Genomic DNA, 14,524 nt, shown 5'->3' on the forward strand with positions numbered 1-14,524 from the left:
GTTTTGCGTTAATCGCATGCCTTAACTGCAATTAATTGACAGTCCTATTTGCATTGCTCGGACAATTTTGACCCAAGAACTCAGTCTGTAGTGAATGAGGCCCTCATACCATAGTCTGGTTACCTCAGCGGAATGCAGATAATCAAAGGAATAGAATCAGAGATAGTGGACTAGATCATCAACTGGTATAAATAGCATAATCCAATAGAACTCCACTGAGTGAAGCTAATCAATGAAGTCAGTGCCAGAGCTACGATAGTCATCAGAGGATATGGCTCTGTATGTTTTCCATTTTCAGTAAATTTACTGAAAATAGATTATCTAAACCAGAATGAAATAGAGGAATTTTAACTGAGTCTAATTAATGCACATGCATGGGGAAACTTTCTATTAAACAGTGTGCTGAACCACTGACAAAAGATTAGCATAATTAGAGGTGGTTAAACAGACACAAACACCCACACTGAGAGAGGACAAATAATTTAGCCCAACACTGAAAGTTATCTTTTGGCACTTTTTTACTGCCTGTAGTGAGTTTTAGAATTACACAGCCCAACTCTTCTGGATAATTTTCATAGCCAATCATAAGCTAGTTGTCTCTGAAAGCATTAAAATAAGGGAGCCAGCAGCAGGCTGAATCAGGAATAGGCAATAAACTGGCAGCTGCTCTACTGCTGGAATATGCAATCCTTGAGACTCAGGTTATCTTGTAGGTAGCAAAGCCTTAGTTAGTTTTAGGATATTGGATAATGCAAACACAGTTTTGGAAAAGTAAATAAAGTGTTGAAATGAGCATTGTACTTTTCCCAAAGTTTCCAAATTAATTTTCAATATTTGTTTGTAAATGTTGCATTGTAATATCAGGTTTTGTACTCAGAAATTTAAAAGAAGTCTTTATTTAATCTAGTTAAAATTGTCTTTAGGAAAACATGTCAGGCCTAAATTACATTTATGGAGATGGGGTGTTATTAGCCATGTCAAAGGGGACATGAAAGAGTCATGGTCCTTGAATCCCTTCTCACTGACCTGGTCAGCTCTGGAGGGGAGCATTTAGATGGGGTAGCTAGCCATCGCCACTTTCCTATTACGTACCAGAGATCCCCAGATATTATCATTAAGAATATTTTGAAAAGAGCATAAAACATTCCAATTATTAAAGAACAATGCTTTGAAAAGTAAAAAAACCCACCTTATTATAATATACACAAATTATAACTTTGTATTGTATATCCTGCCACACAGTATGGCATATGTGTAATATATTATTTTATATATTGAATTCAAATAAGATATTGCAATATTTAAGCAAAATATTTAATTGTTAAATCACACGTATATCTAATAAAATTTGTCTGAAGTCTGTTAGTCTTGAACATGTGTCATTTCCATTGAGATCAAGGAGACTGCTTGTGATTTTAAAGGTTAAGCACATGCATAATTGTTTGTAGGATTGAGACCTTGTTTTGTTTGGTAGAATGGAAGTGAAAAGTATTGGAAACAAAAAAACTCATTTTAAATCCTTGTTCATTTAATTCACTTTTGTTGATTTTTGACACAAGAGTATGATGACAATAACCAGGAAAGACCAGCTTCTTTTGAGAGCAAGTTCTTAATTTTTTTCCTGAACTCTGTGACTCCTAAGGCCTTGCAATGTATTTCAACCCATCATAAGTAATCCTCGATATTTGAGATATACCCAATAGCTACATACACTTAAAAATTCCAATTTGTTGGAAATTCTAATTGTCAGTTCCTTCTATTAACACACAGATGAAGGAAGTTCCAATTTATTTTTGCATGCTAATTCCACATATTTTAAAATGTACCCAGTTGATTACAACTGGTATTTTAATAGCAACTATCAAGATTACCTTAAGTAAAGTAGCAATAAATAATCCCCACTGTGTTATTTGGTAAATAAGACTGTGTTTATTGCATGCCTAGAAGCTGTTTATTACTTCATATTCTGCCAGCCATTGTTGATTAAAGCTTAAGTATGCAAATGTTCTCGTTTTCTTGAGATTTCGATAAACAGGAATAGAGCAATTACCATGTTCCTGAGGTGTGCTTTACAACCAGGCAGTAATTCTCTAGGGGTGGCAAAATGGGTGCATTTAATTGATCTTGAAATATACAGGTGTCAAAATACAATTTTATTTAATCAGCTGATCCAAATTTAGAGAGAGATGATTTTTATTTGGTTGTGAGTCTTCAGTTTTCTTTGTGTTTTTACACGATGCACTTATTTGAATTTAATTGATTAAGATCATACATAATTTATTTTGCTATTACCTGTGCATTTTAATGAAGCACATATGAACCTACCAAATCAGTGATAAATGCATTTCCAAGTTATTGGGGAGAGGGGGAGTGTCTTTGTTTTGCTTTGTTTTGTGAGAGTCTGGATTCAGGAAGAGAAGGAAAAGAAGCTGCCAATGTTGCAAATTTGATTGACAATCATGATAGTGAATTTGTCAACCATGATGGAGAAAGTGAGAGGGAAATATAAAGGTTCTGAAAAGTAACAGAAAAACAGTGACAGTTAAGAGATGTGACCCCAGACAGAGGGAAAGATGTTAGGTGTGTGTAGAGAGAGATTTAAGACTCATCAGTATAGAGACCATGGAAATGAATTGAATATTAGAGTGTCTTAAAAATGTGGGGTTTTCCGCAACAATTTTTGTCAAATAATTTTTTCCCATTTTTTGTTTAAAAAAATGAAATTTTATTGTCCAGCTCTAGACATGGAGATGAGTGTAGAGGAGACAAAGGATAGACCTCTGAGAACACCAAATGAAGTGAAAGAGAATGAAGTGGATCCACCAGAACTAAGGTTGAAGAAGCAGTCAGCAACACAGGCAAAGAACCTGCTTCTCATCCTGATCTTCCGCGAACCTGAAAGAAAAGTCAGAGAGGTTGTGATTCAGGGGTGAGAGTCAGTAAGAGGAACATCAGCAAAACAATTGAGAAAGATGGCAAACAAAACAATCAGAAAGTAAAGTATCTGGATGAGAAGAATAGGGGAAAGGTCATGTCCTGAGGGTTGTCAAGGAAATGTCAGGATTTGGTCCAATCAGAATATATTTGCACAGCCCTTAAAAATAATAGAAAACATAAGTACTTGAATACATCATACATTTCATGTGCTACTTGTTCATACTGGTGGTGGTAATTTGAAAGTGTATATTTAAAATAAAATATTTTTGTATGTGTTCAGAATATTGACATGATGCAACTGCATAGTAAATACCGCACATACAGCCATAGCTGATAAAATGGAAACAGTGAGCACTGATTCCTCTTGAAAAGATACTTAATACTTCAATGGGTTAATTTTGAAGGTTAATTTTACAGCATATAGATTGAACAGCACTAACCAGCTTTTTTATCATCTATGACTATAACATATTATTTTGATTGTTTTTCTGAAGGCCACGGATCGAGAGGGTGACCCAATAAGATACCGCATCCAAAATGGAGATCCTCAACATGTTTTTAATCTCTCTGAAACGTAAGTGGAAAAACCATTAGAACTGAATTTTTAATACTTCTGTCAAATGAACATATAGATTGTGAGCAAGAGAAAGGACTCCTAATCAGAGGTGTTCAGCTGTTTGTTGTTCAGCTCTTAGCTGTTAATGAGAGCTCTCTCAATGGTACTGAGCTCTGAAATTTTACACAGGGGACTATTTATTTATTTTAAACATTTTACTAGCTAAAACCCATTGAGGTGGAAATGTTCCATTTACAAGAGTGACCTGGGATTAATTAGATGCCTTTAAAGTTGTCAGCTTTTTCCTAATGAAAGGGATATTTTTACTTACTTTCTTGCTTTGAAAAATACTACTCTGTAATGAAAAAGAAGATTTTTTGAGCTATTATTTTAAAACTAGATATTTCAGACACCAGCAAAATGGGAAACATTTAGCTTTTCCTAAGGTTGAAAACCTCCTTAATTTCAGTAAGAAGAGGATATATTATTAGATACAAGCACCAGATAGGGCCCCACATTCTTTCAAGTGGCTGCAATTTACATCCTATCATTCCACCAAATGTCATTCCTATTCAAAGGGAAAGGAAGGGTAAGCTGACTTCCCCCTTGTAGAGAATGGGAAGAGGTGGGGTGGGAGGCAAAGAGGAAGCTTTCGTTAGGAGCTTATATGTTAATCTCATTTAATAGGGTTTAAGGAATAAGTGAGGAATTGCAGAGACTCCCTTAGATCAATGTGAATATACCAAAATAGAAGATGATAGATTCATAAAAGTTCAACCCCTTATGTTTGGATGGGATCAGCTAATCTAAATTTAATGTATTTTTATGGGCCCTTTACCTTGGTATCTAAGCACTGATAAAATTATGTAAAAAGATGATTGGTAATGGGCTCCCTGATTGGCTACACCACCTGACTTCAACTCTGACCCTGGGCTCTTCCATTTTGCTCCCAACTTTGGTTCTGACCCTGGGTTTGGATTCCTGGCTATCAACTCTTGTACTAACCATGAGGCCTGACTCCTGCTCCAACTGCTAGGCATGTCTGTCTTGATTCCAGTCACTGACATCCTCCAAAGAGGGCGTTGGTTCTCAGAAGAAATGCCTACAAGGCTGTAACCTCTGGGAGCGGGCCTACATTGTTTTTGAAATAAACCCCTTAGGTGTGGCCATTAACTAACTTCATCTTCCGCTACCATGGTTTCAATGTACATATGTGTGAGGGTAGTCATTGCTGGGACAAGCGTTTATCAAAAATATCGGCTTTTATTATGACTGTAGTCTAAACTCTACTGGCAGACAGTTCCAAAGTTGGTGTCACTTGCTGCACAACACTCGGTCCTCAGTACCTAAGGGTTTGTCTCCACTGCAATAAAAGACCCATGGACGTGGTCACAGCCGGCCTGGGTCAGTTGACTTAGGCTCACAGGGCTCAGGGTGTGGGGCTATAAAATAGCAGTGTAGATGTTTGGGCTCTAAGACCCCCTCAATGGGAATGGGTCTCAGAGGGTGGGCTCTAGTCCGAGCCCGAATATCTACACTGTTGTTTTTAGCCCTGCAGCCTGAACACCGCTAACCTGAGTCAGCTGACCCAGGCTCTGAGATTTGGTGCCACAGGTTTTTTATTGCAGGTACCCTAAGAGTCATATTCTGTGTGTCTTCAGCTGCATTGTCCCTGTTGGACACAAATCGATTTAAGATATTCATGACATCAATTCACTGAAGATTTTTTGCATTAAGACCAAGACTAAGATTTTGAATTCAGTCAGGAAATAAATTAGGAGACAGTGGAATTCATGGAAAAGTAGTGTGTTGTGCTCTCATCATCATCAATCATCATCATTAGCATCTTATTATTATTATTGTTTCTCAATATTACTCATAGGGATATTTTGTTTTGTTTTAAACAAATACTCTTAATGACATACAAGATATTTAAGCATAAAAAGGGAAAAGCTACTGTTTAACATTTATCCCCAATAAATCCTGACCACAAATCAACTCTGTAGGTTTGGGTACTCAGGTATTTTGTTTAAACCTCTGCAGAATTCCAGCATTTTAGTTGTTCGAATGCACTTGTTTTCCTTTGACTTTCCTTAACATTTTTGCTCTGCCTGAGAGCGCTGTCTTCTGGAGGTCACTGATTGTGATGTCTTGCACTCCTGTCGTGTTCTTAAGATCTCATTCGTACTCTTAAGGTTCACATCAAGTGTTCCAATAATCACTGGGATCATCTTTGTTCTAGTTTTCATAATAGTTTCACTTTCATAATTCACTATCTTCTCTTCTTTTTTCATTTTTATGTTTCTGTCTGCTGATATGGCACCTCAATTCATATGGTGGTGTTTGTCTTCTTTCTACAACAACTATCTGTCCCATTTGCCTGCAATGTGACAATTGCCAGATGCCATAGAATCTTAACCTCCTCAAGCATGCTTTCAATTTGGTGTTTGTAATACTGCATGGTTCTTTTAAATGCATACTTGCCACAGAGGCTCCAGTGTAGAAACTTGGTAGCCTCATTTTGTCTGTTCATATAGTCTCTCCAAGCTGGCTCCTACAGGCACCCAACACTTCAGTTTCTAGTATTTTATTTTATTTTATTTCATTTTATTGTATTTTATTTTATTACCATAGCACTTAGGAGCCCCAGTTATGGACTAGGACTCATTGCGCTAGGCATTGTACAAATATAGGATAAAAAGATACAAATATAGGACAAAAAGGCAGTCCATGCTCCAGACAGCTTAGTTGCTTGGGTGATTGGCTGTGCATCCCACACAAGCAACAACTTCTGTACCAGTTATATAGAGTCTCTCGTACAATGATAAAAGTGGCTGGGTCCTTAGAGAGGAAAAGATGTGCTTTCCTAGCCATCTTAAGATAGAAGGCAATCCACACAACTGTAACCATCTGTGTACAAGAATAGTGAGAAGAAAAGGAATACTTGTGGCACCTTAGAGACTAACAAATTTATTTGAGCATAAGCTTTCATGAGCTACAGCTCACTTCATCAGATGCATTCAGTGGAAAATACAGTGTCCAGGAAGTGGATCTCTTGTGTGGACTGGTCCAGGCTGAGGTTGACACTACCATGCTAATAAGCGATGGTCACATAAACACCTACTGAACAGAAACAGAAACCTACTGACTGCTATTCCTACCTACATGCCTCCAGCTTTCATCCAGACCACACCACACGATCCATTGTCTACAGCCAAGCTCTACGATGCAACCACATTTGCTCCAACCCTTCAGACAGAGACAAACACCTACAAGATCTCTGTCAAGCGTTCTTACAACTACAATACCCACCTGCTGAAGTGAAGAAACAAATTGACAGAGCCAGAAGAGTACCCAGAAGTCACCTACTACAGGACAGGCCCAACAAAGAAAATAACAGAACGCCACTCGCCATCACCTTCAGCCCCCAACTAAAACCTCTCCAACGCATCATCAAGGATCTACAACCTATCCTGAAGGATGACCCATCACTCTCACAGTTCTTGGGAGACAGGCCAGTCCTTGCTTACAGACAGCCCCTCAACCTGAAGCAAATACTCACCAGCAACCACACACCACACAACAGAACCACTAACCCAGGAACCTATCCTTGCAACAAAGCCCGTTGCCAACTGTGTCCACATATCTATTCAGGGGACACCATCATAGGGCCTAATCACATCAGTCACACTATCAGAGGCTCGTTCACCTGCACATCTACCAATGTGATATATGTCATCATGTGCCAGCAATACCCCTCTGCCATGTACATTGGTCAAACTGGACAGTCTCTACATAAAAGAATAAATGGACACAAATCAGACGTCAAGAATTATAACATTCAAAAACCAGTCAGAGAACACTTCAATCTCTTTGGTCACTTGATTACAGACCTAAAAGTGGCAATTCTTCAACAAAAAGACTTCAAAAACAGACTCCAACGAGAGACTGCTGAATTGGAATTAATTTGCAAACTGGATACAATTAACTTAGGCTTGACTAGAGACTGGGAGTGGATGGGTCATTACACAAAGTAAAAGTATTTCCTCATGTTTATTCCCCTACCCCACCCACACTGTTCCTCAGACATTCTTGTCAACTGCTGGAAACGGCCCACCTTGATTATCACTACAAAAGGTTCTTCCATTCCCTCCCCCACCCCCCGCTCTCCTGCTGGTAATAGCTCACCTTAAGTGATCACTCTCATTAGAGTGTGTATGGTAACACCCATTGTTTCGTGTTCTCTGTGTATATAAATCTCCCCACTGTATTTTCCACTGCATGCATCCGATGAAGTGAGCTATAGCTCACGAAAGCTTATGCTCAAATAAATTTGTTAGTCTCTAAGGTGCCACAAGTACTCCTTTTCTTTTTGCGAATACAGACTAACACGGCTGCTACTCTGAAAAGAAAAGTGAGGACTCCAGTATGGCCACTACGTTTTTCCGTCTTTCATGGTGTGTGGACTGTTGTTAGAGTATTGTCAAGTTTCTTGAAGAATATCCGCCTTTGTACCATCATCACTTCTGACTTTTCTGGACTGAGTATGCTAAATTCTCTTTGTCGATCCACTGATTTTTTCTAGGCATTGAGACATCTTGTTCAGAAAATGGATTGGTGGTGAGGAAACATATAGTTAGTGTTATCTACATGTTCTTGGCATAGGAGTGGCATCTCACAGCCTCTTATAGATATTCATAGATTTTAAGGCCAGAATCATTATCATCCAGTCTGACCTCCTTCATAACATAGGCCACATCACCCACTAATTCAGTGAAACCAGATTGATTGATATAGAATCTATCTTTTAGAAAGGACATCCAATCTTGATTTGTTCTGCCAAGTCAAATGCTATTTGATTGTAGTGGAGTACGAGCACAATATAGGACTAGCACCATGTCCTTGCGATTGTTCCAATAATCTTTTTATTTTTCCAGGAATTTACATTAGATACTTTTCTTAAGAACCCAGATGCACTTAGGGCCCAAGCCAAAGACCATTGAAATTACTTGAAAGACTCCAATTTATTTTAATTGGAGAAGGATGAGGCCCTTAAATAGGAAGCTTTTTCATATGTTTCAATTTACGTAATTGTGTGGAAGCTTGAAAGCTTGTTTCTCACACCAACAGAAGTTGGTCCAGTAAAAGACATTACCTCACCCCGTTTGTCTCTCTAATCTAGGTAATTATTACAGAGTGTGAGTAGCCTAAGACTGACTCACCACTATGTGCCCTTTGGAAGAATCCCCACATGGGGTAACTTGATGAGGTAATAGTTTAAGTACTAAGTGATCGGCTAATTAATTGGATGATTCTGCTTATTAACTGGAAACAGTTGAAAGAGAGACAGTGTGAGACAGAGGGAGTGAAGAAAGCTGGAAAGAAGGGTTAGGGTACGTCTACACTGGCAAAGTTACAGCACCGGCAGTTAAAGCGCCATTCAGAGAGCGCAGAAGGAAAACTGCTGTTGTGTGTTCACACTGACAGCTGCCTGTGCAATAATGAGTCCACACTTGCAGCACTTGCAGAGCTATTCAAATTAGTGCACTCTGGGCAGCTATCCCACAGAGCACCTCTTTCTCTTTTGTCTCTAAGATTTGTGGGAAGGCGGAGGGGGTCGCAGGGCATCCTGTGTCCAATCCCAATTCCCCATGATGCATTGCTTTGCATCGCTTTGCATCCCAGCAATCCCTGTGCTTCCATCCACATTTGGCGCCATCTTTCAACGGTTTGTGTACTGCGTGCCCTGCCTCTTTCGGGCTGCAGGAATGGATCCCGAACTGTGGACCAGTATGCTGCTCACTCTGACCAAAACGTCACGAGTGGCAGTGGAGTTATTCCTTACACTGCAAAGGCAAAAGGAGTGCGACATTGATCTCACCACAAGTAGTAGCTACGACACAAGATTGCTTGTGGCATTCACGGAGGTGCTGACCACAGTGGAACGCAGCTTTTGTCCTCAGGAAACAAGCATTGAGTGGTGGGATCACATCTGGGATGATGAGCAGTGGCTGCAGAACTTTCACATGAGGAAAACCACATTCATGATGAGCTCACCCCAGCCCTGTGGCACAAGGACATGAGAATGAGAACTGCCCTGTCGCTGGAGAAGTGTGTGACAATTGCACTGTGGAAGCTGGTTACTCCAGACTGCTACCAATCTGTAGCTAACCAGTTAGGAGTGGGAAAGTTGACTGCTGGAGTTGTGTTGATGGAAGTGTGCTGGACCATTAATCACATCCTGCTCCGAGAGACCATGACTCTGGGCAATGTGCATGACATTTTGGATGGCTTTGTACTCATGGGCTTCCCTAACTGCGGAGGAGCGATAGCTGGCACACACATTCAGATTCTGGCACCAGACCACATAGTCAAAGAGTACATTATTCGCAAGGCGTATTTCTCAATGGTTCTCCAGGCACTTGTGGATCACCGTGGGTGTTTCACAGACATTAACACAGGCTGGTCTGGAAAGGTGCATGACACACACATCTTTCAGAACACTGGCTTGTTCAAGAAGCTGCAAGCAGGGACTTTCTTCCCAGACCAGAAGGTCACCATTGGGGAAGTCGAAATGCCCATTGTGATCCTGGGAGACCTCGCCTACCCCATGAAGCCATACATGGGGCAACTTGACCGCAGCAGGGAGTGGTTCAACAACAAGCTGAGCAAGTGCAGAATGACTGTTGAGTGTGCATTTGCGGTTTAAAAGCCCGCTGGTGATGCCTGTATGGGAAGCTACACATGGCCGATGATAATATTCCTATGCTTATAGCCGCTGGCTGTACACTCCATAATATTTGTGAAGGGAAGGGTGAAAGCTTCACTCAGGGCTGGACTGCAGAAGCTCAGTGGCTGGAGGCTGAGTTTGAACAGCCAGAGACCAGGGCTATTAGAGGGGTGCAGCACAGGGCCATAAGGAACAGGGATGCCTTGAGGCAGCAATTTGAAGCTGAAAGCCACTAATATTTGTTGCTAGGCTTGGGAGTGCAGTGCTTGTAATACTAGGAGGTGATTGGTGCACATGATGCAAGAAGGGGCCTTAACATAATTGTATGTTGCTTTGCAGTGCTCTTTTTGCTTTCACTTAATAGAACTAAAGAATGCTTTCAAACAAACACAATTCTTTTATTAAAACACAACAACTGGAGGAGACAGTCAAACAAACAAATTCATCAGCAGGGTGGGGGTTGGGGGATGGGGGAAGGGAAGGTCTCAAGAGGAGGAGGTGTCCCGAGACGGCTTCAGATGTGTGTGTGTCCAGAGATCATACCCAACCTTCTCCTTTGGAGTACGATGCAGCGGGTGCTGTACTTCAGTGGGTCCAAACTGAAGAGGGATGGGTGTTGAGTGCAGTGGGTAGTGGAGTCCACACTGCTGGACTGGGAGGAGGGAGGAATGGAATGCTGCAGGTAGAAAGTGGAGCCAGGAGGTGGATAACAATGTGCTGGCAATGTGGAGGGGGCAGGCGTGGCACATGGGAAAGAGTTTTGTGACAGTGGCTGCAGGGGAGGGGCGGGTGCGGAGCTGCTCAGTTTGAAGAGCTAGTATCACCTGGAGCTTGTCCACTTGGCACTCCATAACATTTAAGAGCCACTCCGTGGCTTCTTTCTGGTGTGCCACGTTCTCCTTTCGGTCCCTCTTCTCACTGTCCCACCACTCCTTCAATTCCTGTTTCTTGGCGGTGGAGTGCATCATAACCTCAAGGAGAAAGTCCTCCTTAGTTGTCCTTGGCCGCTTTCTATTTCTGGGCAGCCTTTCTGCCACTGATAACAAAGAGGGAGGCTGGGCTCCCAAGGTCATCTCTCTGAAGTTTAAATGCAACATTTTACAGAAGCAGTATTGTTTGCAACACAGACAACACTGATTCAGTGCTTTAAAACACAGTACTCACACACCTGTCACTAACTGGCTGATCCCAGGCAAGGACACATGAGCCACAAGATCCCCAAAATGGTGAGTAGCCGCAGGGTAAATCACTGTTCCCAGACCCTGATGTACACTGGGCATGTGGCTCTTGGGTAGAGCCAGCACTGTAGCAGGGCCTGATAATCATTCCTGTCCTCACACTTTCCACAGGAGGTGATCATTATGGAACATATCTTGCTGCTGAGGGTGAGCAGGGAATCAAGGGAGGGTCTTCTCCAAACCTGCAGCTTCCGCCCTGGCCTCTATGCGGCTCACCTGTGTGCAGCAGTGGTGCTCTCCCCCACCCCCCTTAATGGCAAAGTGGTAAGGGAAAATTACCATTAATGGGGCAAGAAACAAAGCAGCTCTGCCGAGGAACCTGAGGCAGCAGATTGCCCAGTATCTTCTTGAGAGTTTCCTGGAGATCTCAGAAGGAGATTCCCATGAAGTGAGGGAGTCTATCAACAGCCTGTTCTGCCACTCAGACTAGGCAAGCAGTGGGAGACAAGCCTGCTTTCTCCAACCCTCCTGCCCCCAACAACTCGCTTCAGCAATTCCCAAAATCAGATCCACTTACCAGGGGCCTCCACTCCTGTTTGTGCTTCACCAAGATCCGACAGCTGTGACTGGCTAGGCTCTTCTGGGGTAGAAAAGAACTCCTGACTGCGTGCATCGCTGGCCTATGAGTCATCCTCTGCCTCTGAGTCCCCCTGCCCCTCTTCATCCACGCCTCTATGCCTTTTGACTGGGTGTTTTTTTTAGAGCACTACAACTGCACAGTTTCTAAACACTAAGTGGCTTGGCAGTGCGTACACCTCGGGAGTTACAGCACAGAAAGCTGCTGCACTGCGCAGAAATTTGCCAGTGTAGGCAGGGCCTTAGAGAAGCCCAGGATCTCACAGAGGAGTGATCTTTTCTCTTCTGTTCTGCATGTTTGCAATAGGTAAAGATTTGGGGGAAATATCTAGTTATGTTGGGGGGAAAAATATTTATAAAGCACATTATAAATAAAACACCTAGTGTTGAACTTGCAACTGGAATACATAAGGATTGTTTGCAGTGAGAATCCAGGGTGAGGGAACCCCATTCTGTGACTCCAGAAGTGGTCGAGTCCCTTAGTGCTATATCAATTAACCCTTTTTTAACTGTGTACAGTATATCTCCTTTAGCATTCACATCACTAACTAGATAATGCCTCGTTCTGAAGACTGACATAGTAGCCTTTTTAATTAAGCTTCAGTTCTGTCTCCTCTGACAAAATCTGAATCTTATCTGAGGTAATTAGGAACTTCATTAGCTCCCCATGAAAAGTGATGAATATTTGACTAAAGCCCAAGGAATGATAATGGAATACATGAAACAGAAATGCATACAGTCCATTTGACCCTGAGTACAACACAATATCTCATAATTAAACCATTCTTCAAGTATGTTCAGTTATCTACATAGCTTATCTAGAAAAGACTTATTACAAATGTTACAGGGATAAGAAGACACTGCTTGGAATAGGTTTCAGAGTAGCAGCCGTGTTAGTCTATATCCGCAAAAAGAACAGGAGTACATGGGGCACCTTAGAGACTAACAAATTTATTTGAGTATAAGCTTTCGTGGGCTACAGCCCACTTCATCGGATACATGCAGTGGAAAATACAGTAGGATGATTTTATATACACAGAGAACATGAAATAATGGGTGTTATCATAGACACTATAACGAGAGTGATCAGTTAAGGTGAGCTATTACCAGCAGGAGAGAGAAAAAAAAGACTTTTGTAGTGATAATCAAGATGGGCCATTTCCAGCAGTTGACAAGAACATGGGAGGAACAGTGGGGGGCATAAACACGGGGAAATAGGTTTACTTTGTGTAATGACCATCCACTCCCAGTCTTTATTCAAGCCTAATTTAATGGTGTCTAGTTTGCAAATTATTTCCAATTTAGCAGTCTCTCATTGGAGTCTGTTTTTAGGTTTTTTTGTTGTAATATTGTGACTCTTAGGTGTGTAATCGAGTGACCAGAGAGATTGAAGTGTTCTCCGACTGGTTTTTGAATGTTATAATTCTTGACGTCTGATTTGTGTCCATTTATTCTTTTACGTAGAGACTGTCTGGTTTGGCCAATGTACATGGCAGAGGGCTGTAGCCCACGAAAGCTTATGCTCAAATAAATTTGTTAATCTCTAAGGTGCCACAAGTACTCCTGTTCTTTTTACTTGGAATAGGACAGTATGGTGCACACAGGAATTGAAAAAAGCAAAACAGCATATGTTTTCCTGTTCATCTTAAGTCTAAAATTCACAGGTGATAAATGAGCCTGCAGCTGCAGTGTACTGTTATTGGAGCACTATTTCTTGTGGAGATTTTATCTGTAACAAGTATACTTTTCCTTCAGAGCCCAATCATGAAATGTATTATAACAGGTTACCTGTACTAACATTTTATCACAATAAAAACACAAATTTCTTAATAGGAAGCATTCATGTTGAACATGAGCAGAACATGCAAATCCAGTTTCCTTCTCTTTAGATTTTATTCGAGTGTTCTTAAACCTTTATTTTAAACTTTTTATTACATTGAGATGATTGCTAATTCATTAAAAGGGGCAGTTGGGGATATGTGTACTATTTAAAAGCAGGGAGTGGTTTTCTCTTTTGTGCCTATTAATAGACATCTGACCTTTTTAAAATATTGGAAGGGGGCAAATTGCCATCCCGGGATATTCACTGCTATTTCCACTTTTCTGATGTATCAAATATTGAAATAAAAATTTTAGGTTAAAAGTTAAATGGTCTTTAATAAGATTAATGTAATTACTAATTGAGTTCCCTGGTATAGTGGCCCCATGCAGAGAACAGTGCATGAGATTAGAGAAGTGGAAGTAAGATATAGAGTATTAATGCATGTTCCCCCTAGTTGTTTAGTAAAATTCTGGAAATAAGTTATTGCTGAGTCAATCTGATTTGATGTTCTTTCCGTCTCTGAAAGATGCTACTAGAGACATTCATGCACCTTAGCATTTTGGGGGGTTTTTTGTAGCCATGAGTGACATGATTTAACACCTTTCTCAGATTCCCCCTATCATAATGATTGAGACTGGATATTATCTTAGAGGCAAGTCACTTGA

At 41.0% G+C, this 14,524-nt stretch overlaps 1 protein-coding gene across 1 annotated transcript in view; it reads left to right on the forward strand.

Moving 5' to 3' along the window:
* The window catches only part of PCDH15 (protocadherin related 15), a 672,916-nt gene that overhangs the window by 407,926 nt on the left and 250,466 nt on the right, over window positions 1-14,524 (forward strand). The window contains exon 15 of the mRNA XM_077821312.1: window positions 3,432-3,511. Coding sequence (XP_077677438.1) covers window positions 3,432-3,511 — 80 coding nt within the window. The remainder of the gene's footprint in view (window positions 1-3,431; window positions 3,512-14,524) is intronic.

This window comes from Eretmochelys imbricata, chromosome 7 (assembly GCF_965152235.1).
Source record: "Eretmochelys imbricata isolate rEreImb1 chromosome 7, rEreImb1.hap1, whole genome shotgun sequence".
Taxonomy (NCBI): domain Eukaryota; kingdom Metazoa; phylum Chordata; order Testudines; family Cheloniidae; genus Eretmochelys; species Eretmochelys imbricata.